The following is a 22,359-nucleotide window of genomic DNA, read 5'->3' on the forward strand; positions in this document are numbered from 1 at the left end:
GGTACAACATTGGAAAATAAAACCTCTTGAGTTTATTTGGAAACCAAAACATTTCAAAATACTACACTATACTATACATCTATGGGCCACATCCAGTCCTCTCACTTATAGCATAATTATTCACGTAGAAGTCAGAGCTCAAGCAGTATAAAAAGGCCATTGGTGGCTCTACTGAAGAGGAAGAGGAGGGTGAGAATAAGGAAAAGCAAGTATAACAGCCTCATATGAGATCTGCTCTACTATATATGAACACATGAACAGTTATGGTTTTAGCATTAGGGAGGTTGGACTACATACTGTAAATATTGGAAAACATATCTGAAAAACTGCCATCCAATGAGGACGTCAGTGTGTGTTTCTTAGGAATATGTAAACAGTGTTATGTGCATGTCATTTTTGCAAAAGCACTATTTTGAGTCAGATAATAAGAGTTTTGAGTGCAGCATTTCATTTTGCAAGAGATGTGGGGGAGGGGGGGGGGGTTGTTTTGTTCTGTTTTTTTAGACTTTGGTAAAATATCAGTAAATGTGCTTGAAGAAAAAAAAATCAATGAGCAATATTATGAAATTTGTGGTTAGGCAGAGAGTATTGTGTGAAATGCTTTGAGTTGTGTGGGGACACTTAGAACAGTCACATAGTTAACTGATGGTCTTTTTGTATCTTTTTTAAGTACAGGATTATACCATATTCACAGTTCCTTACAGTAGCTGTTTCCTCCAGCTGTTTCCACTTTGAGGAACAGCTTATGCCTGCAGTGATTACAGACTGATAATTACGTGTCCTTGCAAAAATGAAGGTACATTTTATCGTAGAGATTTTTGTTTTTTGAAATGTGTGCAAGCATTTGGATGCAAACAAAGTAATAAGCTTCATCTTCTTTTTTAAAAAATCACCGAAATAGCCCGAATGAACTGCGAGCGGCCAGTGTGCGGAACTGGCGGCATGTCTACCGGGAAACTTCTTGTTGCGCGTGTTGAAGCGTCACTGTTTCTAGGAGAGTAGCGCGTGTCAACAAAATCGGTGAAGCTGTCAGTGAACATGTGAAGTTTGAACAGATCGAAACTTGCTGAACCAAGGCAGGCGACGACTGTAAGTCAGAGATTACCTTCGACATTTCTTTATAACGATTTCTTGACTAGTTCTGAAAAACTGTCACCTATGTTAAATACGGCGAGTTTTCATGAGTTAGCTTTTAATGAGGATACTGATCATATGTTATTCTGAGAAGGTTTGTGATTACCAGTCAATGTTATATTAATGAATTCATTTATCTCAGAATTTGGTATATGTATAGCTATGGGGGTGAAGGGTTTGTTGGTTTGTTTGTTTATGTGCCCAGAAATATATACCAATAGGAGTAGGAAAAGAAGTAATATGCTACCTGTAATAGCCTACTGACTGTGCTCCTGAAGCTCACCTGGTAGAGCAGGTAGCGCAAGGTGTTAGCAACACCAAGGTCATGGGTTTAGTAGTTCAGTTTAGGAAGCACAGATACTGACATACTGATAAATATATAAACTGCTCTGGATAAGAGCACCTGCCAAATACTGTAAGTGTACTGAGCAGTAACACGGGAGGCTTGGCAGGATGCAGAAACGAGCCCTGTAGAACACAGTGATGTTTATTTACACACACAACGAAGACAGCGTAGCACACAGGCTATGCAAACGAGCACGCTCGCACGCACGCGTGCAAGCAAACACACACACACACACACCCTCACACACACACACACACACACACCCTCACACACACACACACACACACACACACACACACACACACACACACAGGGAGACGTTTGGGAAGAGGGGGCTGTGCCATGACACCAGCCTAATAGCGATGGAACTGGTTGCCCCCCGAAGAAGCATCTAAAAATTATGAACTGCCTCTGATAGGGCTGATTGAGACAAATGAAAACGGGGGAAATAGAATGTCAAATGAAAAATGCACCAGGCACTGCATTTTATGGGTGTAGAGCAAAGATGCATATGAGGCTACTACAGTGAAGAAATTTGATAGGATTTGTTCTTATATTATTTTTAGACATTGCTCTAGAGTATAAGCTTTTATGAAGATTGACAGTTCCTTTTGTTGTTAGCTCACGGTAGAGACTTGAAGATAACATGTCAAAACCTAAATCATGTTTATACAATGCCTTATGCACAGGTAAATATTTTTAAATATTTATTCATATTTTCTAAATGTTTTTTTTTTTTCATTACACATTGAATGTTTTAGTCCTGACTTGTTCTTAGGTTATAAGTGGGAGATCATGAATCTCGCTTCCACAAAGAATCCAAGCATGGGCATGGGTGATTTAGATGCACATTTATGATGAGCATTTAGCTTATTTGCTTTAGCACATCCTGAAAGTTACTGTACTATGTCACAAGATATTTGAGTATTTTAACAAAGTGAATGAACACCACACTCTTTAAACTCAGGAATGCCTGCTGTGTGTAGACATCAGATGAACCCCGATCGTCCAGAATTTTCCTACCAGAGTTAACTGCAAAGGGTGAACACAAAGATGAACAATGAACAAGAGATTAGATCAGAGGTGTTTCAGAAGTCATGACTCACTCCCCAGGGTCCCCAACAGGTGGTGCTCCGTCCCCCATAGAGGCCAAGCATATGGCACTTCTGAGGAGTGGTTCCCCGAAGTCTAAGGCCTTGGACAATCTAAGGGTGAAGGTCCAGCACCAGAAGCTGGGGAATATTCCTGGAAGCCCAATAATAGAGGCAAAGCATCAAAACCACATAACCAGGAAAGTCTGCCGGGCGGCCAGCAAAGGTCTGTGAAACAGAATGACATCATCCAGGCTGCAGTGAAATAGATGTAGAGGCATACAGGGATGCCATGGGCAGGAGATTGAACCATGTGAGACTCTTTTGAATTAAGTTAGACTGTAATAAGGTGTAATAAAATTTCTTTGGCCAGGGGCAAGACTATTACCGGGTACAGCCAAGGTAATAGGATTGTCACTGAGGAGAGCCTCCAAAAGCACTTCCTCACCTACAGCCTGCCACCTTAAACCAGCATCTCAGGGTACTGCACATACGAAAAGTAAGAAATGATTTAATGGGCAATTTCCTGTCTCAAAACCTAATAAAAGGGATATCTTACTGCTTCAAAGCCAGCATTTACTCCTTTGCATGTTATATAATAAATGTTTAATAACTTAGCCTTCGAAGAAACTTTCTGATCGTTTCCTTTACAAAGAAATAGAAGCGAATACTGCTTATATATTTGCTTGGAGAGATGCCCAGAAGCTTGTGAAAGAAGTCTTGGATTCCAAGTCGATCAGTGCCCCAGGATCTCAGAAGGACAACACCATGGGTATGATGGAAAACTCCACATTCTTATTGTGGCATAATATATTGTAGTCAAACCAGATCAGCAAATAATGCATCAGATGCACAGTAAATAGCTCCTAGTATAATTGTTGTTATCAAGTCATGTACTTAATTAACAGATCACAAGACAAAATACACACAGATGGCTCACCAGCAGGCAGCAGCTTCAAACATCCTGACTTGGCCAAAACATCAATCAAACATGACTTTATCTGAGAGGTCAGACCATCATACACCTGTAAAAAAAACTCCCATAAGTCATGGTAAGAAATCCTCTGCCCCAAAATGCTCTTATTTATCAACAGAAACCAAAACCCATCCAAGTGCCCTTCATCTAGCGAGGCCTCTGCAGCGCCCTCTGGTGGCTGTGCTAAAAGCCTTGTAGTGTGGCCATCATCTTTGAAAGGGAAAGAGAACGAGACTCATGGCACACAGAGTCGACTGCAGAAGCAGAATTCAGAGGAGGTGCGTAAATACATGCACCAGCAGGCCCTGCGGAGGACGATGAAGGAGCGTCAGATGAGGAGAGAAGCAGAACTCGAGGAGGAGAGAAAAAGAAGGAGTGTTCAAGAAGGAGTGAGGGAGCAGAAAGCAGCTCTCCTGCGGTCCAGAAAACAGACACAAAAGTCTGAGGTAAGAGATGTCTGGAACAAATTCCCTGGATGCTTAATGAGCAAATATTGTAGTCATTTTCAATTTTTCCAATGGGCAGACTTCACTCGTGCATGTTCGTTTAAGTCATCTCCAGAGACCTCAGTTCAGACAGCTCCATCAGCTGTCAGAGTTATAAGCGATTACTCTGCTTGGCAATTTGAACCTCACAGCATGAATCAGTTATTGACCCTTGACAGATCTGCAACATGGAGAGGGAGCTCAGTGCAAGAAGGTTGGGTTGTTGACTCCATGTGCATAGAGCCCCTGTCATAACTATCTCACTATTCATGAACAAAAAAACTGTTAATTGTCATTACCAGAGTATGTACTGTTTGAGGCTTGTCACACTGATACTGAAGCATAAATCTAAAGCAGTGGAAGCAATTGAGTTTTAACGCAAGCTATTGTAGATTGTGTGCATGCATGAAATGGTCATTTTACATATAGAAACTTGCAGTCTTCTACAAGTCAATGTCAAACACGTTACAAACATCTCATGCCTCTATACATAATATTTACCCAGCGTGTATGAGTTCAGTAAGCTCAGATAAAACCCCTTTGGACTCAAATGATGAATTAATTATTATTCATTAACATTGAATTAATTATTAATTATGTGAACATGAAATGGTTTGGTGTCTCCTGTGAAGCTGTTGTTTTTTTTGTTTGTTTGTTTTTTTGGTCATATTAAAATGGGTTTCGTTTCAGACTCATTTTCCCTTTGGTGCTGTTTGGTTTTCATTTTCCAGAAAAACAAAAGTTCTGATAAGAAGCAAGGACATCTTCTCCGAGGACGGGAACGGATCACAAACACTAGCGAGGCCCACGGACAGCCCCAGGGTGAAGTTAGGAGTGTAACCAGGGGAGGGCAGTATTCACCAGCTTTTTTCAAACGTCTCTCCATCTATTGTCACGTTTGCACTGTTAACTACAAGTTATAAGCTCACTTAACTGCGAGTAATATAGGGAAACAGTAATGTTTCACTGTTAATCATACTGTTTTTACACACGTGTTTCTGTGTGTTAGAGCAGAACTGGGCACACATAGATAACTATAACCATCCCCATCTCCATGGTAATAGGTCTCAGGTCAGTCGGGCAGAGGCTCACAGACACAGGGTCGAGGCTCTCGGAAGGACGATCTGCTCCCTGGACACACGATTGGAGAATGCAGCCGGCCGCCTGAGGCTTGTGGGCCAGCCAGATGCGGGATCCACTGGCAAAGAGAGTGAAACTACATCTGCTGATGGATGTGTGGCAAAACAGAAAGAGACTCAAATCAACCTGGGTATGTAATGACTGGTCACTGGGAGACTGGAAACAGTATTTACAAAAGCATTAGAAATAGCATAGTGGATGAGGAAAGATGGCCTGATTTTCAAAATGTGTTTTGTAGTTCAGTGGGCATCTGCAGAGACATGTAGAAAGCAGAGTGAGCAAAATGCAACTCAGTGCACACCTGACTGGCAGGACGACCACAGACAGAGCACTGACTCAAGCAGTAAGGTAAAACAACACTAGGTCATGGCGGAGGCTGTCAAAGCCATGTACGATATTGTTAGTGTTCCTCTGCAACAGCAACTACTAAATAGTGCTAAAGCATTTTACTCAGGATGTTAGGGTGTGTCCGATAGCTCAGTCACACAAGATGTATCAGTGGTTTTAGGAGATGAGTGTTTGAGTGGGACTGACATGCCTTTTAGCCAGATCAGTGATGACATTTTATCCATGCGCTATGTATTGTGCCAGTGATGTCATGTCTTGTCATGCTAGTGGAGTGACCTGAGTGAGGTACGCGGTCCAAGTGAGCTCCTGTGCCATCTCTCGCTAGGCCCACGGCCAGTGGTTCCTTCGAGCAGAGGAGTTGAGGGCACGCCAGCACAGCGCCGTCTTCAGACTCCGAGAGGAAGCACTGTGGGAGAGGACGCAAGCCGAGCTCGCGTGGCTGGAGAGCTGTAAGAAGTGAGTGCACCTCTTGCGCTTCAGGGTTGTTTAATGACATAATTTCACTTGTTCATATTCAATAAGAAAAAATGAAGATGAATGAATTTAAATGGGTGAATTACCATGCCGATCACCGCATGCATTATTGTGCTCTTACTGGCTGCTCCTGCAGGGGGCGCTTTACATACAGCAGCCCACTTTCCTGAGCTATGCTCACCATATGATTCTTACATAATATGGTCTATTGCCTCTGTCAGGCATGTTATATTAGAGGATGATGCTGTGGCTGAAATCAAGACGAAACAGGAGGAAGTACTGAGCCAACTAAGACAGGAGCAGGTGAAATCGGCATGAAGTCAAAATATATTGGCTTATGGAATGTGTATATGAAATGTAATGTACATATACAAACACACAGACAATAAACAGTAGAATGGCATTGTTGTACATACAAAACGCATAGCTTTGCTGTTATTTGTTGACAGGCAGAGATCCAGCACTGGCGTAGCGTGTATAAATGTGAGAGGCAGCACATCCTGGACATCAAGAGGTCGGCAACTCACTTTGGACAAGTGCTGCAGAGTCTCGGCATGGCAGACGGCAACTCCAGGCCAAGGGACGCAGCTCCTGCACAGGTAACTGATCTGCAGCCAGTGCAGACACTGTGCGGCACTTACATCTCTCCCTGGAGCCAGTGCCTGTCCTAATAAAAGTCACCAGGTAACAGGCCTGGGCAGCGTGTCTGCACTGGGCGAATGGTTAAAGAGAGTCGGATTGTGTGGCAGCTTTCTGTAACTCTGTGAAGATACGTGCTTATGGCTTATGGAAGGGTGTTGCTCTGTTGCTTATTTTTATGCAGGAGGGATGGAGTTTTGGCGTGAAACCTGTGATTATACCAGCTGCCAACAGTGACGATAAGACACCTGGAGAACAAGAAAGGCAAGAGAGACAATCCACTTCTATTGTCATGCATGAAACACCAGAGGGTTGTTTGCCATTTACAACCGATACACAGAGGCCCACTGATGTCACCTCTGGTGTATTTTTATATGCATCAACTCAGGGATTTAAGAAATACTGCAGTGCAGTATTTAGCATATGCTGGGACCGTGGAGTGTGACACACGTCACTGCACGTTTTTGTTTTTTTTTTCGGAGGCAGTACAGGTTGCGGTACAGGATGCGAATACCATGAGGTTATTGTCTTCTTTGTGCACTGTACTCCATCACTGTTACAATGCAGCACTCAGAGTAATTACCCTGAGAGATTGGGAGAGACAGAGAGATGGAGAGGAGCAGAGAGGGGGAGAGGCTGGAGGGGAGGAGAGGCAGAGCGATTGGACCACAGAGTAAGAGAGCAAGAGACAGTGTGGGAGAGAGAGAGAGAGAGAGAGGGGAGAGGATATTGAAAGGGAAAAGAGGGCACAGCTGTAGAGAGGGATGCAGGCTTGCAGCCTGTTCTCTTAGCTTACACATCACTAAGATGGGACTGCATGTGGAGATTTGGGGAGTGGCTGAAGTCTGTCACTGGGGACCTGAAGGAAAACATCCTGCTGTACCTCTGCCTGTGTGCGTCTGTGCCTCTGCTGGCCCTGTGCTGCCAGAATGCCAGCCATGAACAGGCCAGGGTAGGAAAACCTCTCTCTCTCTCTCTCTCTCTCTCTCTCTCTCTCGCTCGTTCGCTCTCTCTCTCTCTCTCTCTCTCTCTCTCTCTCACTCTCTCTCGCTCTCTCTCTCTCTCTCTCTCTCTCTCTCTCTCTCTCTCTCTCTCTCTCTCTCTCTCTCTCTCATGCATGGCCTTCTTTCTGAGAGTGTGTATATGGTACATAATGAAGACTTGGCAGAAACAAAATACCCTTGGGATTCCACCAGAGCAGAGTGCATTTCTGAAGATCAATGTTTTCTTTCATGTGGGATGATGAATCTGTTCTAAGTGACCCCTCATCTCAAAAATCCAATCACGCTACGTTTCGAAGCCGCCAGGTTAAGTCCTGGGCTGATCCTGAGTCTGCAGAGTGAGTGCTAACTTTGATCTTGGTTCTGCAGATTTTTAACTAAAGCAGGTTTGAGGAGGCTTCTAACATCTGATGAAGTATGGAGTTTTGGGAGGAAGAAAAGGTCAGGAGAACACATCACAACAGAGCAAGAGAATCTACAAACAGCAGGATCCAAAGATACACGTGACCCCAAACATTTCTCCGTGCACAGCCATCAATGTCAGCCATGTCATCATGCCATCACTGAGAGGAAAATGAAAAAGGGGGATGAAAATTTTCTACATCAGCATGAAGCAGCACAGGCAGACTCTAAACCCAATGGCTATGGTGGGTGAAGGTTTTATAGATGTTTACATTTATAGACACTTATAGACACCTTTTTCTGTTGATTACTGTTGCAGTCAAATGAATCGCTTCACGGTGGTTAATCTCCTATCATCAAAAGGTAAAGAACTGCCTAATTTAGAATTGTGTAACCAAACCTCTTTTGTCTCTTTTAATTTCATTATGAGAGGAAAGACGTGTTGTTTTCTGTTCCATTTGAACATTAGGTCTTTCCTCCAGTCATTGTTGAGGGGACTGTAATTCATTTTCAGTGCTGATTTACAGCACATGATCAGCGGTTTTGCTGACTCATGCTTCTAGCTGAAGGATTCAGTTCTGCCTGCAATAAAAGTACTTACTGTGGTGGTTAGTACATACATCTGCACCAGGCAAAGTAGAATATTCTGGGTTCTATAGTCAGAGCTCAAATATGTTGAAAATCTTCATTTAATAGAATTTTTCTTTTTTAATGATCATATATGTGATCAGTGTTTTATAAAGTAAATACTTGTTTGTCCTTTCAGAACATGAGATTAAGAAGATTCAATCCCCTTTACTTAAACATCAACATAATCACCAATGCCCATCTACAAACAGCAAGATGCATTCAGAAGAGAAAATCCTAAACCCTACTGAAGCTCCTTGGAAGTCCATTAAGAATGTGCAGGAGTTCACAGTAGGACAACACAACCAGCCCGGCTGTGGTACCTCTGACAGGTTGCCCATTATGTCCAGTCTGTCATCTGATATAGAGGAAGACCTGCCCTATGATAATGAGGACAGCCATGAAAAAGCTGGAGAACGAAGCAATCCAAAGTTTCACAAGACACAGAAAGCATATTTTGCTTCTGATGATATGATTCTAGGCTGTGGCCAGACAATAACTGACTATGTGACTCTCAATGTGCAGAACAACCAACAGCTGCAAACTGTGTTATTGTTAAATAATAACCATGAGATTTGTGACGAGTCAAGGAAGACATATACAACTTACACACAGATGTACGATACTGATTCAGTATCACATATTTCTGGACAGCAGATGTGGCAGAGTACAAAAGAGTCCACAATGGGCAAACCACATGTTGCAAATGTGGACCATGCTCTAAATAGTGAAGTAAAAGGGGTGGAGGAGAGCCCATTCTGCGATGACAGCTTTTCTGAGACAGAAGATAAATCAGAGCCTTTCTCCCTCCAGAGTGAAGCACTGGCCTGGTCAGAAGAAGACAGAGATGTTCTCAGTGAAGAGAAAACAGACACATGCTCTTTAGTCTACGCCGAAAAGTTCATTGTCGTCCCAGAATCTTGTCTATATGATCATGGGTCAGACGACAAAGGCTATGAGGAGGGTCTCCATGGACCACTTCACTGCATGAGGGAAATGACAGCAGACTCCACCCTCTCAGAGATCCTGTCTCCTGTAGATGAGGTTTTGTCGTATGGAAGTGCTGACCTCCCTCCTTCAGTTAGAGTAGGAGGTGGGTTAGGACCAGGCAGCAACAGCTTGCTACCTCCTCCACCTGCCTTTGAGATCATCACATGGACTAGCGAGGATGACCTTCCAATTCAACCTGACCTTGTTGAGGACATTTCAATTAACAGTGAGAGGTTCCCTCCCCTTCCTGTGGACCCTTCTTCATGTAGGAGAAAGGCAAGCTCTCTAGGGGAAAGTGGGGTAAATAATGATGATGGTGTGGTCGGACATGTGTGTAAAGCACATGATCCCATGCTGGCTACAGGACAGGATGAGGAGGAAGGTTCAGAGTACACCAGCTCTCTTCCTGTAAATGAGAGAAATGACAGCCAAGATCCTCTGTCCTCCTTTTGCATTGGAGCTAGGATTCTTGTCTGCAAATCAAGACCAGGAGTGCTGAAATATAAGGGACATGCTGCTTTTGCGGGTGGTTTCTGGGCTGGTGTGGCGCTGGATACTCCCACAGGAAACCACAATGGAACTTTCAGAGGTGTGAAGTATTTTACATGTGAAAAAAACTGTGGGGTCTTGGTTAGAGCAGAAGACATTTCTCATCTACACAGAGAGCACTGCAGCAATTTTGATACTGGTGTCGATGAAGATACTTTTTCAGATGAAGATCTCCCAAATGTGGAGTCCCCAAATGAGGACTGCCAAAAAAGACAAGAGGATGGAGATGGAATAGAGAGACATGAGAACAGTGAGAGTTTCTCTGAACACATTTCCTTACGTCCAAAACAGACATGCCAGCAGGAACCATATGAAAATTCAACCAGAATAATACCCAATGATCTATCAAAATATTCAAGATCTATTGAAAAATCTCCATTAAAAGTAAGCTACTATTATTATAAACAAATGTACAAATGTGTATGTACAAGAATAGCAGAAAACATACAGAATTTTCTTTTGATAATGTGAATGTGCAAACTCTGACTTCATAACAATAATCTTTTTGTATTATAGGTCGATCATAAGATGATGTGGTATGATGAGAAAGGCAAGTTCACTGGTGATGGCCCTGGAGCTCAGATAGAAATGTTAACTGAGGAGATTTCTGTGGCTGCTGTGAAGGATGTACAGGAGACCAGGAAGAGACGCAGACAGAGAATTGGATCTAAGCATGACATTAAACCTATGGATGCTGTATGTAAACCAACTTGTGGTGCCATATAAAATTACACTTTCCAGAATACATACATTTACAATATTCCATCATTGAAACGTTTCTTCTTCGAACTTCAGGAGTTTCAAAAAAGGGATGACAGCAACTTCACAACTAACATAGCATGTCTAATGGATCAGTGGCATCAGGTGTTCCCTGAAACTCCTCCACAAATCCAGGTCAACACCCATGAGCCCAGAATTGTGTACAGCCTGGTTGATGCCACAATTGAGGTACTCTGTGCTCATGCGAATGAAGTTGCACTTGATGCTTGTGAAACACCAAGCTATTTAACCAATGATGAAAGCCACAAGGGCTACAGACAGGTGGGTTCATTTTTTAATGAATTACTTTCTAAACTGTTACTTTTAAACTGTTGTTGATGTGTTGGCTTTTGTATGAATATTATTGTTTATTCAAATAAGGACCATTTCATGCCTTCACATCAGGTCCTGTTCCAATTAGCATCTGATATACTGCATGAGGTTTGTGCTGATATATTGGAAACAAGTGCCTCTTTCCAGAACACAGAGGTTAAATCAGTGGTGTCAACTCTGCAGAGACAGCAAATATCAGTTGCCTTTTTAAAGGTAGGATTTTGAACGTGGCCATATATAGAAATAATTAAATTACATTAATGCAGATGCTGTGTAGCAAAAAAAAAAAAAAAAAAGTATTAGGCTATTTTTACATTTTAGGAAGTATACAGAATGTGAATTAAGTTAAATGTTAAGTACACAATAATTCTTTTTTAAATTTCAATTTATTCCAGGCTGCTGTGAAAAAGGAAACTCAGAAAATACTTAATCTGGAGCACACTGATCAACAAATGACAGAGATGCTACAAACGCTTTGCAAATACTGGTATGCTAAGAGGGACAGAGTGGACTACATTCTGGTTTGTACAAAGAAAACACCTAAAGCTTTGTAGGCTATGAATAATAATTCCATATAACTGATTTATTATAGATTTATCTACATTAGAGTTGGTGCAATTAGTGATGTTCCCATTTTACATCTATGTAGATCCAGGAACTTCACAACGAGGAGAGGAAGTGGGTGGATTACAGCGCTGACCAGGTCACTGTGAAAACACGACTATCTGAGGAGATTTTCAGATTACTTCTGGATGATACTATATCAGTTCTTAACCACATATACATAGCTGGCAATAAATGAGACTGTAAATTTGGCATTCTTATCATTTCATCTTGATCATTACAAATCACTTTTTAAAACATTGTCAAAATGTTTACTTCATGAATTTCATGCTCTTTATGTCTGTACAATTTTAACTCTGATCTAAATTAAACGTGTTTGAAGGCTGTGTTGTAATTACATTTTAAAATTAGAATGTTGGTCATTTTGTTCTTTACAATGTAATTTATTATCTGTTTATTTTAGACGAAGATTACAACTGTGAGGTTTGGTTCAAAATTATGACGCATAATAAAAAGGTTTTTAAAAAATGCATTCATGCGCTCTCAGGGAGTGACGAGCATTGCCCACAAAACTCAGATTTAGTTTAAACTTTTCACACGCTCTTAATTTCAAACGCTCCTAAAATGCTCTTGTGGGTTTTAGAATACATTATGACATTTAGATAATATTTGATAAGGCTTTTTTGGAATATGTAGCCTATGCTAAATGTATAAGTACTGGAACCACATAATCACATAATATGACTTTAATAGGTAAAGACAATTGATAAAGTTTATTAGTGTGAGCTTTATATCCGTTTCAGCTTCAAGTCGGACAGTTCATGCCAATGGTTTTTAAAGATGCGATAGTCAAACACAGACAAAAAAGGGAAACATGCGCCAAACCAGCGCCACAATGATGTCTATGAAGTTGTTTCCAAAAACCTAGCCATCCGTGCAACCAAGCAACAGTCTGTCTGAACGTAGATAGCTAGCTAATGTAGCCAGCTAGGTGTCTCGGGCTACAGGACTATTCCTTTATTATTTCAAATGGCAGTCCTATTTTACTTAACATGTATTACTTTAACGGCTGTATTTATGTATGGCCAGACAACCCGGTTATACACTGAGGAAGATCCACTGATAATCTTAACCAGCGATACCCTGAAGCAAACCTTGCACAACTCCTCAACAGCTTGGCTGGTTCAGTTTTATTCGTCGTGGTGCGGACATTGTATCCAGTATTCACCGACATGGAAAGCTCTGGCAGGAGATGTAAGAGGTAGGGAGACGACAGTTCGCGTGGTGGGTCCGGTTTTTAAGCCTCATATGCCTCGTCTTCCCTGGCTAGTCCTCACAGAAGTCCACCTTGCAAGTAGGGATATATTGTGTGTGGAGAAGGCTAGCTTACCTAGGTTAGGTTAGCCAGCCAGCCAGCCATTGCTTGGTCAACCAGGAGCCCTGGTGAACCTACCTATATATTTATCTACTTAACTGGCTAACCATTTTCAAGACCTACCGTGTGGAAACTTGCTTATGTCATATCTAACCCTAGCTAGCGAACTAGCAAGATTTTAGCGTAAACGTCCTGCCTCGTTGGTCACGTGTTCAATCATTTCATCGCAGTATGATTTTAATATTGGCCGTATCGGGGTCTTTTTGTACTTTCTTTCCACAATTGGATTGTAGGATTGGGTTTTTTTGTTTGTTTTGTTTTGTTTTTACCGTGAAATATCTGAGTTATTACGCTGACAAATCTATTGACTGTGTGATGTTACAGGAGCATTTGTTACTGGATGTTTATGGATATTGTGCTTCAGAGCCATGCTAGAGTTGTCACCTAGGAAACAGATCGGACACTTGTTAATGTGAGTCGTTCTCGGCTCGGACGTGCGGACACCTCCGTGCTCCCTTTGTTTGCAAGTGATTACTGAGCCGATTGGCCTTAGAACGACGGCAGGCAGCTTGGAGAAGGCAGGAAGGAAGGAAGCTCACCTTTTGCACCTGCTGGGACTGTTGAATGGTTTTGCCTGGATGAGTAACTGGATTAACAGCCTGACCCCTCTGTCCATTAGATTCTATTAATCAGCAAATACCTGTGCCTGTAAGGCAGAGTTGGACTGTGCACATTGTACTGTGATAACTGGCATGGCGGATTCATTTTTGCCTTAGTGCACTGGAGAAGGCTGGTTCTGAAAAGATCTCTCTTTTTTTTTTTTTTTTTAAATACTTGCGTATATGAAAGTATTAGCACAATATGCAGGAGTCACTAAAATAGTCTAGCCATTTAATATGCAATGTATATTTACAGTGTCATGGTTTGACCTTATTCTGTTTCTTACATTTGTTTCTTTTCCACAAGTCAATTTTCTTGTGGTGAACGTCCTCAAAATCAAATGCTTTTGGGGAAGTGCCTCCAAAATGCATTTGACACCCAGAAGACTTGTGACCTCCTCTTTAAAGAACAGGGAATGTTGAAATATCTACTTGGCTCAATTCTGTTTGAACAGGGAACAGTAAGAAGGGATGGATTTGGTCCTTAGGCCACTGATGAAGCACACCCATTTGTTCTCCTGAATACATTAAGTCCAGCTTTTATGGTGCAAGCTGTCGGCTGGGCAGCTCGTGAGGGGCCGCCTACCAGCTGTTACCCTTACAATAGGGGTCTCATGGCCCTATTGTCCTGGCTTGCCCTTGGTGCACATTCCCCAACATGGTCGAAAAAAAAAAAAGAGCCCCACCACCAGGTGAAGAATAACTGAGGGGAGTGGGAGAGGCGCATTGCCCCTGTGCTCCTACTTTGCTCTCCTCCTCCTCTTTTAAACCCAAACCACCCATTGCAACCTGCATGTGGATTTTTTAAAATGGTTCATTTCTCTGCTGCTTTCATGGGGCTTTTTTTTGTGTATATGTAGGGCATAAACTGAAACCTAATGTTGGTCCAGTACTACTGTCTGTGGCTAAAGGTAATGGCCAACATGAAGCTGAACATGTAGGCAGAGCCTGTTATTATGTGCAGGTTCGTGCTCACCAGACACACTGTCATTAACTTTAATGTCTGTTGTGGCCTGCTCTGAAGCGGTAGTGGGGTAGCATGTAAAAATGCCTTCATGTGAACTTGGGGAAGCCTGTGGACCTTGGAAAGGTGGGACAGGGAGAATGGTTTATGTGGTATTCCAGTTGTGTGAAATGGCCTAACTAAATTCCCTTGCGCTACAGACTGGATTCAGGCTATCCGCATTGGAGTTCTGGACTGTGCACACGAGAAGAACTTTGACATATGTAAAGAGTTTAGCATCCACTTCTACCCCACATTTCGGGTATGTTTTGAATCACATCATAATAAGACTTTAAGCATGTAAGTGCTAAATAAAATGTGAAATGATGTGTAATATCACAAAAGGTTTCTCAAAAGCCCTGTAGCACAGAGTCTGTCACGAGACAGAAGAGCATCCCTTCTATTATTCTTTAGTAGCCAAGCTGATCTTTTGGTTTCTTGAAAAGTAGATGTAACCTGGTTGTTTTTCTTTACTGTATTTAGAATAACTCAATCATTCTTTCTGCTTTAGTACTTCAAAGCACATGGCACTACATTCGATGTTGGAAAGACATATAAAGGTGGGACTTGGTTTTCCTTTTTGGTGTTTCGTTTGTTTTTTATTAAATTGCATTGCTCCACTTTTATATAGGGAATTTGTTTACATTCTGGTTTGTATGTGCAATGGCTAGGTGCTGATCGAGAGCTTCAGACGGTAAGACAGCTGATGGTGAACTTCCTTCAGAACCACACCAGGCAAGACCGGCCTGCGCCCTGCCCTCCCCTGGAGCCATCCGGGTCCGTTCACAATCACGCTGAGTAAAACACGAACATAATAAAATATTTAAGAGTGGTTCTACCCTCTACTTTGTTGGCTTAGTCTTGCAAATTTGGGGAATGCAGGCCCCCCCCCCCTCTTCCCCTCTTTTCAATGCAGTTTTAAGATTCAGAGCATTACTTCAAATTATTCAGCAGCAAAAAGTGACTGTCATCCCTTATTGTTCGTCTCCTGGTATTTGCAGAACTGAGGACATTTTGTCCTTGATGGGGTGGAAATCGGAGCACTATACTGCAGTTATCATAGAGGATGGAGACTCCTATGTAGGAAGAGAGGTACGGACAGTGACACTGAGCATTGTCACTGCTGCAACAATAGACATGTGATGCTGTAACTATTTAAAATGTTACAACAATAGATGACAGTGTGGCAATGATATATGGTTATGTCTTGTACTGAAATGATAAAGTAATAGAGGTTCCTTGTGACGGAGTGCGCGATAAAGTTAAGCACTTTCTGAAATAACCAGGGCAATACGCTGTTCTATTTTTGTTGTTCACCCTTCACATAGGTAATTTTGGACCTAATGCCCTTTGAGCGTGTGGCAGTAAAGAGGGCGTTGACCTCAGAGAAGCGCCTGCTGGAGAAGCTTGGCATCACTGTGGCCCCTGCAGCATACCTCTTCCATCCTAATGGGACCCATTCCATCATGGACGTGTACGTGCTCCACATGCCTTCTGACAGGGTTCCCGTTGTTGCAGTGTTCTGCAATGGCCATGTCCTTCCAGTGTAATTGGTGTGCATTGCTCATGACAGTGTACCCTGTACTTGTAGCCTAATAATAGTTTACATTTTGCTGCAGTGTCTGCATTATGTATACTGAGCTAGCATTAATGTAACTGCACAAGTAACGGTGTGCTTGCACTGGGTTCATGTTTGTGTTGAGAATTTTTAATATGTATACTTGGTCCATTTAAATTTCTCTGCATATGTTTACAGGCAAAAAAGACTACGTTTTTTCTTCTCTTCCTTCCTCAAACTTCTTCCTGGAGTGCACAGGAAACCAGTGACCTCAGTCCATCAGCCTGCACTGTCGGCCAATAAAAGCCAAGGCATCGGTGAGATGTGGAAAGAGTTTGACAGGTCAGTCTGATTCACTTCTTGTGTTATTTTGGTATGGGGTGCGTGCTGAATGTTTCTTTTCTGTCAGGTGTGTGAACATCAAAGGTAAACTCCAAAATTCATTTTTGAGCTCTGTACAGAGTTTGCTACCTGGCAACATGATAAGACTGAAACCGTCTACACACCTTAAAACTTTGAGCTCTGAGACATGAAAGTGTGTGTTTGTGTGTGTGTGTGTGTGTGTGTGTGTGTGTGTGTGTGTGTGTGTGTGTATAAGTACACAAAGTTTCCAGAGAAACTGGATGTTTCAGACAGAGGTCCTTCATCAAACGTCCTGTTTTCTCTGTGCTTCACTACCATTTTTAATATCTCTTGCTACAGTACACTACAGTTACTCACCTGGAATATATATAAAATATAACTTGCTGAAATTTCTCACCTTAACACAAAATGTGGAAATCCTTTATTTGGTTTATTGCTTTGTTGTAGTATTACCAGCTGATCAAGGGCTTCTGAAATTAACTGCTGACTATCCTGAGAAATTAATCATGATAACATAATTAAATATAATAATATACAAGAACCAACGTCTTTTCCTTTAGGAGTAAAGTGTACATGGTGGACTTGGAGTCTGGCTTGCACTACCTATTGAGAGTGGAGCTGGCAACACACAAGACCTTAGAAGGAGAGGAGCTGAAAACCTTCAAAGACTTTGTTACGGTGGTGGCTAAGGTAAGAGCTATAAATACCCAGGCTCGTGGTTATTCTCCATCATGGGATTTACTGGCATGTCTCCTCATGGCTCTGTGTTCCTCTTCGGATTTCAGCTGTTTCCTGGCCGCCAGTCTGTGGTCAAGCTTCTGGAGACCCTGCTCGAGTGGCTGGTTAGTTTACCGCTGGACAAGATCCCTTATGATGCCATCCTGGACCTTGCCAATAACAAGATGCGGGTGAGACGCGACATTAATGTGCCTCCAAACACACCACCATCTCAACTTAGACTGACCACAGGCATGGGAAATGAATGGAATTTCATCATTCTGCTGGATATTTTTAGCCCTGTTTAAGCTCAGTCTCTGTCTGAGTGCCAAGTCCTAACTTGTTCCATATTGTGCTTGGGGGAAATGGTACCCAATATAATTTAGTTTCAGACACTATGTAGGGTAGATAGAGGCAGTGTTGGAGGGAAGTGTTTGAATGTGGGTTTTGTAACAGTTGTGCAATGCGTTGTTGGGTCAGATCTCAGGGCTGTACTTGAGCCAGCGTGTGCAGTGGGTGGGCTGTCAGGGCAGCAGCACGGCTCTGCGAGGATATCCCTGCTCCCTCTGGACCCTATTCCACGTGCTCACCGTTCAGGCCGCCAGCCGGCCAGACGCTCTCGCCAACACCGGTATGCACAGCCAAATGCCTTGAGGTTCTTCTCTCACAGGTGGCTAAAAAATGCCTTCACATTATGCTAAGCAGTCAGAGCTCCTTGAATTGTACTTGTGGAAGTGTAAAAGTGTAAAAAAGAATTACGCTTTCCCGTTTGGGGGTTGAACTGTGTGTGAGAACTGCTTCCCTATATCCTTCTAATGCTCTGCTTCTTTCTTTAATAATTTGCTAACTCTCCAGTTGTTTATTGGAGTGGTCTTCATATCTTAATTAGGACTGGTCATACTAAGCTAGAGCTCTCTCTTCTCGCTCGCTTGCTCTCAGCATTGGAGGAAGATCCGTTGGCAGTGCTTCAGACCATGCGCCGCTACATCGGAACTTTCTTCGGCTGCAGCGAGTGTGGCAGGCACTTTGAGGCGATGGCCCAGGAGTCAATGAGCCAGGTGAAGTCGCTAGAAAAGGCCGTGCTCTGGTTGTGGAGGAAGCACAACCAAGTTAACACCAGGCTAGCAGGTGAGACGCAGGCACAGAGCTCTGTTTGCTGGAATGCTTCCAGAATTCCTTTTTATACATTCCTTTTTATACTTTTTTATACACATTTGGAATTTTAAGCTTCTTTAAAACTTTAAACAGGATCATGGGCTAATAATTAGTAATTATTTAATCCTCTACATGCAGTCATTATTTGATTAAGTTCCCTTGCTCTATAGCCAGACCTATATTGCTTTTCTAAGAAACGCAAATTATTTCTTGTGCAGCTGTACCATGCATAACGAATTGTTTCTTGTGCATGTTTCCAGTGGCCTCTTTCATAAAATACCTGTTTTCCAGACAGGTGTGTGTGTGTGTGTGTGTGTGTGTGTGTGTGTGTGTGTGTGTGTGTGTGTGTGTGTGTGTGTGTGTGTGAGTGTGTGTGTGTGTGAGTGTGTGAGTGTGAGTGTGAGTGTGTGAGTGTGAGTGTGTGAGTGTGAGTGTGTGAGTGTGAGTGTGTGAGTGTGTGAGTGTGAGTGTGAGTGTGTGAGTGTGAGTGTGTGAGTGTGTGAGTGTGTGAGTGTGAGTGTGTGAGTGTGAGTGTGTGAGTGTGAGTGTGTGAGTGTGAGTGTGTGAGTGTGAGTGTGTGAGTGTGAGTGTGTGAGTGTGTGAGTGTGAGTGTGAGTGTGTGAGTGTGAGTGTGTGAGTGTGAGTGTGTGAGTGTGAGTGTGAGTGTGTGAGTGTGTGAGTGTGAGTGTGTGAGTGTGAGTGTGTGTGTGTGTGTGTGTGTGCGTGTGCGTGTCTGTCTGTGTGTGTGTGTGTGTGTGTGTGCGTGTGTGTGCGTGTGAGTGCGTGTGAGTGTGTGTGTGTGTGAAGGTATTTGTATTAATATATGCTGAATTCCTATGTGTTTGCACAAGCGTATTTATAGTATAAAAGTATATTCAGTTAACATCCTTTTGTAAAAATCAGGTCGCTTATGAAAGAAGCCAGTAAAGGCTGACACAATAAACAGTATAGTCAGTCAGCTCACTTCAGAGTACAATAGTGGTAAAAACAGTAGTGGACTTCAACTTAAAATTGACAGAAAAATGCATGGCAGTATTTTTAGAAGGGCTATGGATTATCTAATGTATCTAATAAAGCGATCGCTCATTGTATACGATGTCTGCATACAGGATAATATTAAAGTGTAAAATGATCGTTTTGTTTTTTGTAGGGTCAATGAGTGAGGACCCCATGTTTCCCAAAACGCAATGGCCCACGCCAGACTTGTGTCCCGCCTGTCACGAGGAGCAGGAGGGCCTCCACGTGTGGAACGAAGGCATGGTGCTCACGTTCCTCAAGCAGCACTACGGCACCGCCAACATCTCCCCCAAATACACCAGCACCAGCCGCCCGCAGGCGGGCCCCCCCACCCCTGCCGAAGCCGCAGCTTCCACCCCAGCTGGCCTTCTCCCCAGAGGGCCGAAGCCATTTCCCGAAGGCTCCCCCAAGCACCTGAGGCGGATGGACCTGATGCGTGGTGCTGGGGAGGGTGACGTAGCAGCCCAGATGGAGCACAGGCCAGGAGTAACGTTCCTGGGGATCGGCTTCTCCAGCGTGGACATGAGCCTGTGTGTGCTGCTCTACGCCGCCTCCTGTATCTTCCTCATGCTCATGTTTTTCTTCTTCCGCGTTCGCTCCAAAAGGTGGAAAGTCCGGATCCACCGGCCTTATGTATAGCAAGCAGACACTACGTCCAGGACCTGTGCCAAGAGACTTGGGTATAAATATAAGAAACATCAGCCAAGGGTTGAAGGAAACTTTAATTTATTTGTTCATGAACTTGCTGTTTTTTTGGTTGTTGTTTTTTAAGTTCTTTTCCCTGTGAATAGACCATGACCTCTTCCTAATAGTGAACTTGATTCATGATTGACTTGATATCCAGACCTAGCTGTAAGGTCAATGGCTTGTTTGGTTTTGGATCATTTTTCAATCCTACCACAAGCTTTTTCAGTCCCATCACAAGGGATTGTTAGAGGTGAAACTATTTTATTAGTAAAATGAAACAAATTTGACAACCAATGTCAAAAAAAGTCTATTTTTATGAAAATATTATGTATAGCAAAGTTATTTATACAGATTTTTAATGAAGCAGAGTGTGCCCCTAATTTGTCAGGATTTCTACACTCTGCCACACTGGCCCGTATTGCTTTTAAGGAATTTCGAAACGCAGCCGATAGTCTTGTTTATGGCATCACCTAAGGATACCATCTGAGCTGCTAGCCCTCAAATCATTGTCTTTAATTAACATCAGAAAAAAAAAAGATTTTGCTTATCAAACTTCTAGACATTTATGATTAGTAGTCTAGCCTACAAGGACCACTGGCCTCTTTTGATAATTGCTTTCATTGAACCTCATTATTAATTCAGTTCATGTAGTGATCTGTGACGTGGTGGTGTTCTCAGATCTGTGCTAGACTGCTGGACCATGTAGCAGACTGACTACTCTGATGCTTTTTTTTAATCACATAACAGCTCCTATGTTTGTCACAGTTATTATTTCTTAATGCTTACATGGGAAGTGCATTTCTTGAACATTGACACCATTCACTACAATTGATTTTGGTTTCTGTGCCCAAATTGTATTTTTAGCTTCTTTTTGTCACAGCTACTGCGCAGCTTGAAGGACAGAGATCCGCTTGATATTTGAAATGTTGATATGATATTTCACTGAGTGCACACTGAAATTATAAATATGGAAATGGATAGTCTCTTAATGTATCTCATAAGGATCAGGACTAATGAGAATTGTTTTATTCTTTCTTTGTTGAAATGACTGGTGAACCAGAAGCATTTGAGCTTTAAATACATATTTCTTTAAATGTTTTAATTTTAGTAGTTGCTGACATAATGCACATTTTGCGTATTTTAATGCAGTAATACAGATTTAATATGAAATTAAAACTTTGTACTTGAAAGTGAGACCTGAAGTTCATAGCATCCATGTGCACTACAAACAGTATATTGTGGTGAAGCTAATGTGTAGCTACTGGAAAACCTAATATTTGTTGCCAATTGTCATTTAATGTTCTTTTTCATTTATTTCTATGCATTAAATGTGCACTGTATAGGTTTGTTTGTCTTTTTACCCCTGCTAACTGTTGAATCAGTTTGGTGATGAAATGTACTCTTAATGCATAAGCCTTACTGCATTAGTGCTTCTGTGCTGGAAGAGTAAACAAGACTCTTACCTCTTCATAATGGCACAGAAAAGTGACCTTTTCAAGTTCTCCAAAATTACATTTTGTCTTTCAGTGGTTTAAGTATATTTTTATGTGAAGAGTATTTTTGGGGTTCTTGTCTATGTAGTTGGTCCTATTCTCTAAGAGGAACTGTGGCATTTTATATAATGTAAGTTGTATTTGGAAATAAAAATGTGTATATTGGCACCATTCATGAATGCATTACTGACGACAAGGAAGAGATTTCAAACTTGGCTCGTGGACGTTTCAGTGCTGCATGGTTGCATTTGACCTCCAGGGGGAGGTATGGAGCCACCTCCTCGTGCACCGCCTAGACTGCAGTCTCTTCTCCCTAGGGACGTCATACATGTGACCACGTAGTCGCTCTAGCTATTGCTAACGTTCCATCTGTCAGTCTTAACAGATGTGGATTCCAGCGCACTCTGTTCAAGGGTGAAATAAATGTCTGTGTTCAAGCACTTCAGGCTTTGTCTTTGACCCAGTGAGGCAAAG

At 42.4% G+C, this 22,359-nt stretch overlaps 2 protein-coding genes across 8 annotated transcripts; both read left to right on the forward strand.

Annotated features, from left to right (window-relative positions):
- The first annotated feature begins 1,002 nt into the window (after positions 1-1,002).
- Positions 1,003-12,381, forward strand: LOC113573028 (uncharacterized). 7 transcript variants are annotated; one of them, XM_035529627.2, is made up of 21 exons: positions 1,018-1,089; positions 2,448-2,797; positions 2,945-3,070; positions 3,227-3,343; positions 3,480-3,579; positions 3,666-3,993; positions 4,764-4,882; positions 5,097-5,302; positions 5,411-5,520; positions 5,846-5,976; positions 6,216-6,297; positions 6,444-6,593; positions 6,818-6,897; positions 8,004-8,075; positions 8,166-8,281; positions 8,803-10,586; positions 10,719-10,898; positions 10,998-11,243; positions 11,367-11,507; positions 11,690-11,815; positions 11,944-12,381. In XM_035529627.2, exons 2-21 carry the CDS (start codon positions 2,578-2,580, stop codon positions 12,094-12,096), a joined length of 4,587 nt encoding a protein of 1,528 aa, XP_035385520.2. In that variant the 5' UTR covers positions 1,018-1,089; positions 2,448-2,577; the 3' UTR covers positions 12,097-12,381. The 7 variants fall into 7 exon arrangements, with proteins under 7 accessions (XP_081571110.1, XP_081571114.1, XP_035385520.2 ...); XM_081714985.1 differs by having other exon boundaries at positions 1,051-1,089; positions 2,448-2,521; positions 2,606-2,797; positions 8,004-8,281; XM_081714984.1 differs by having other exon boundaries at positions 1,003-1,089; positions 2,606-2,797; positions 8,004-8,281.
- A 403-nt stretch (positions 12,382-12,784) lies between these two features.
- On the forward strand, positions 12,785-21,586 carry qsox2 (quiescin Q6 sulfhydryl oxidase 2). The gene is made up of 12 exons (XM_027003063.3): positions 12,785-13,119; positions 15,057-15,157; positions 15,407-15,455; positions 15,567-15,672; positions 15,897-15,987; positions 16,224-16,369; positions 16,652-16,795; positions 17,377-17,506; positions 17,602-17,724; positions 18,014-18,164; positions 18,473-18,661; positions 19,839-21,586. The coding sequence occupies exons 1-12, from the start codon at positions 12,888-12,890 to the stop codon at positions 20,342-20,344; spliced, it is 1,968 nt and encodes a 655-aa protein (XP_026858864.2). The 5' UTR covers positions 12,785-12,887; the 3' UTR covers positions 20,345-21,586.
- The last annotated feature ends 773 nt before the right edge of the window (positions 21,587-22,359 follow it).

The sequence above is a fragment of the Electrophorus electricus genome, chromosome 5, assembly GCF_041902795.1.
Source record: "Electrophorus electricus isolate QZ-2024a chromosome 5, ASM4190279v1, whole genome shotgun sequence".
NCBI lineage: Eukaryota > Metazoa > Chordata > Actinopteri > Gymnotiformes > Gymnotidae > Electrophorus > Electrophorus electricus.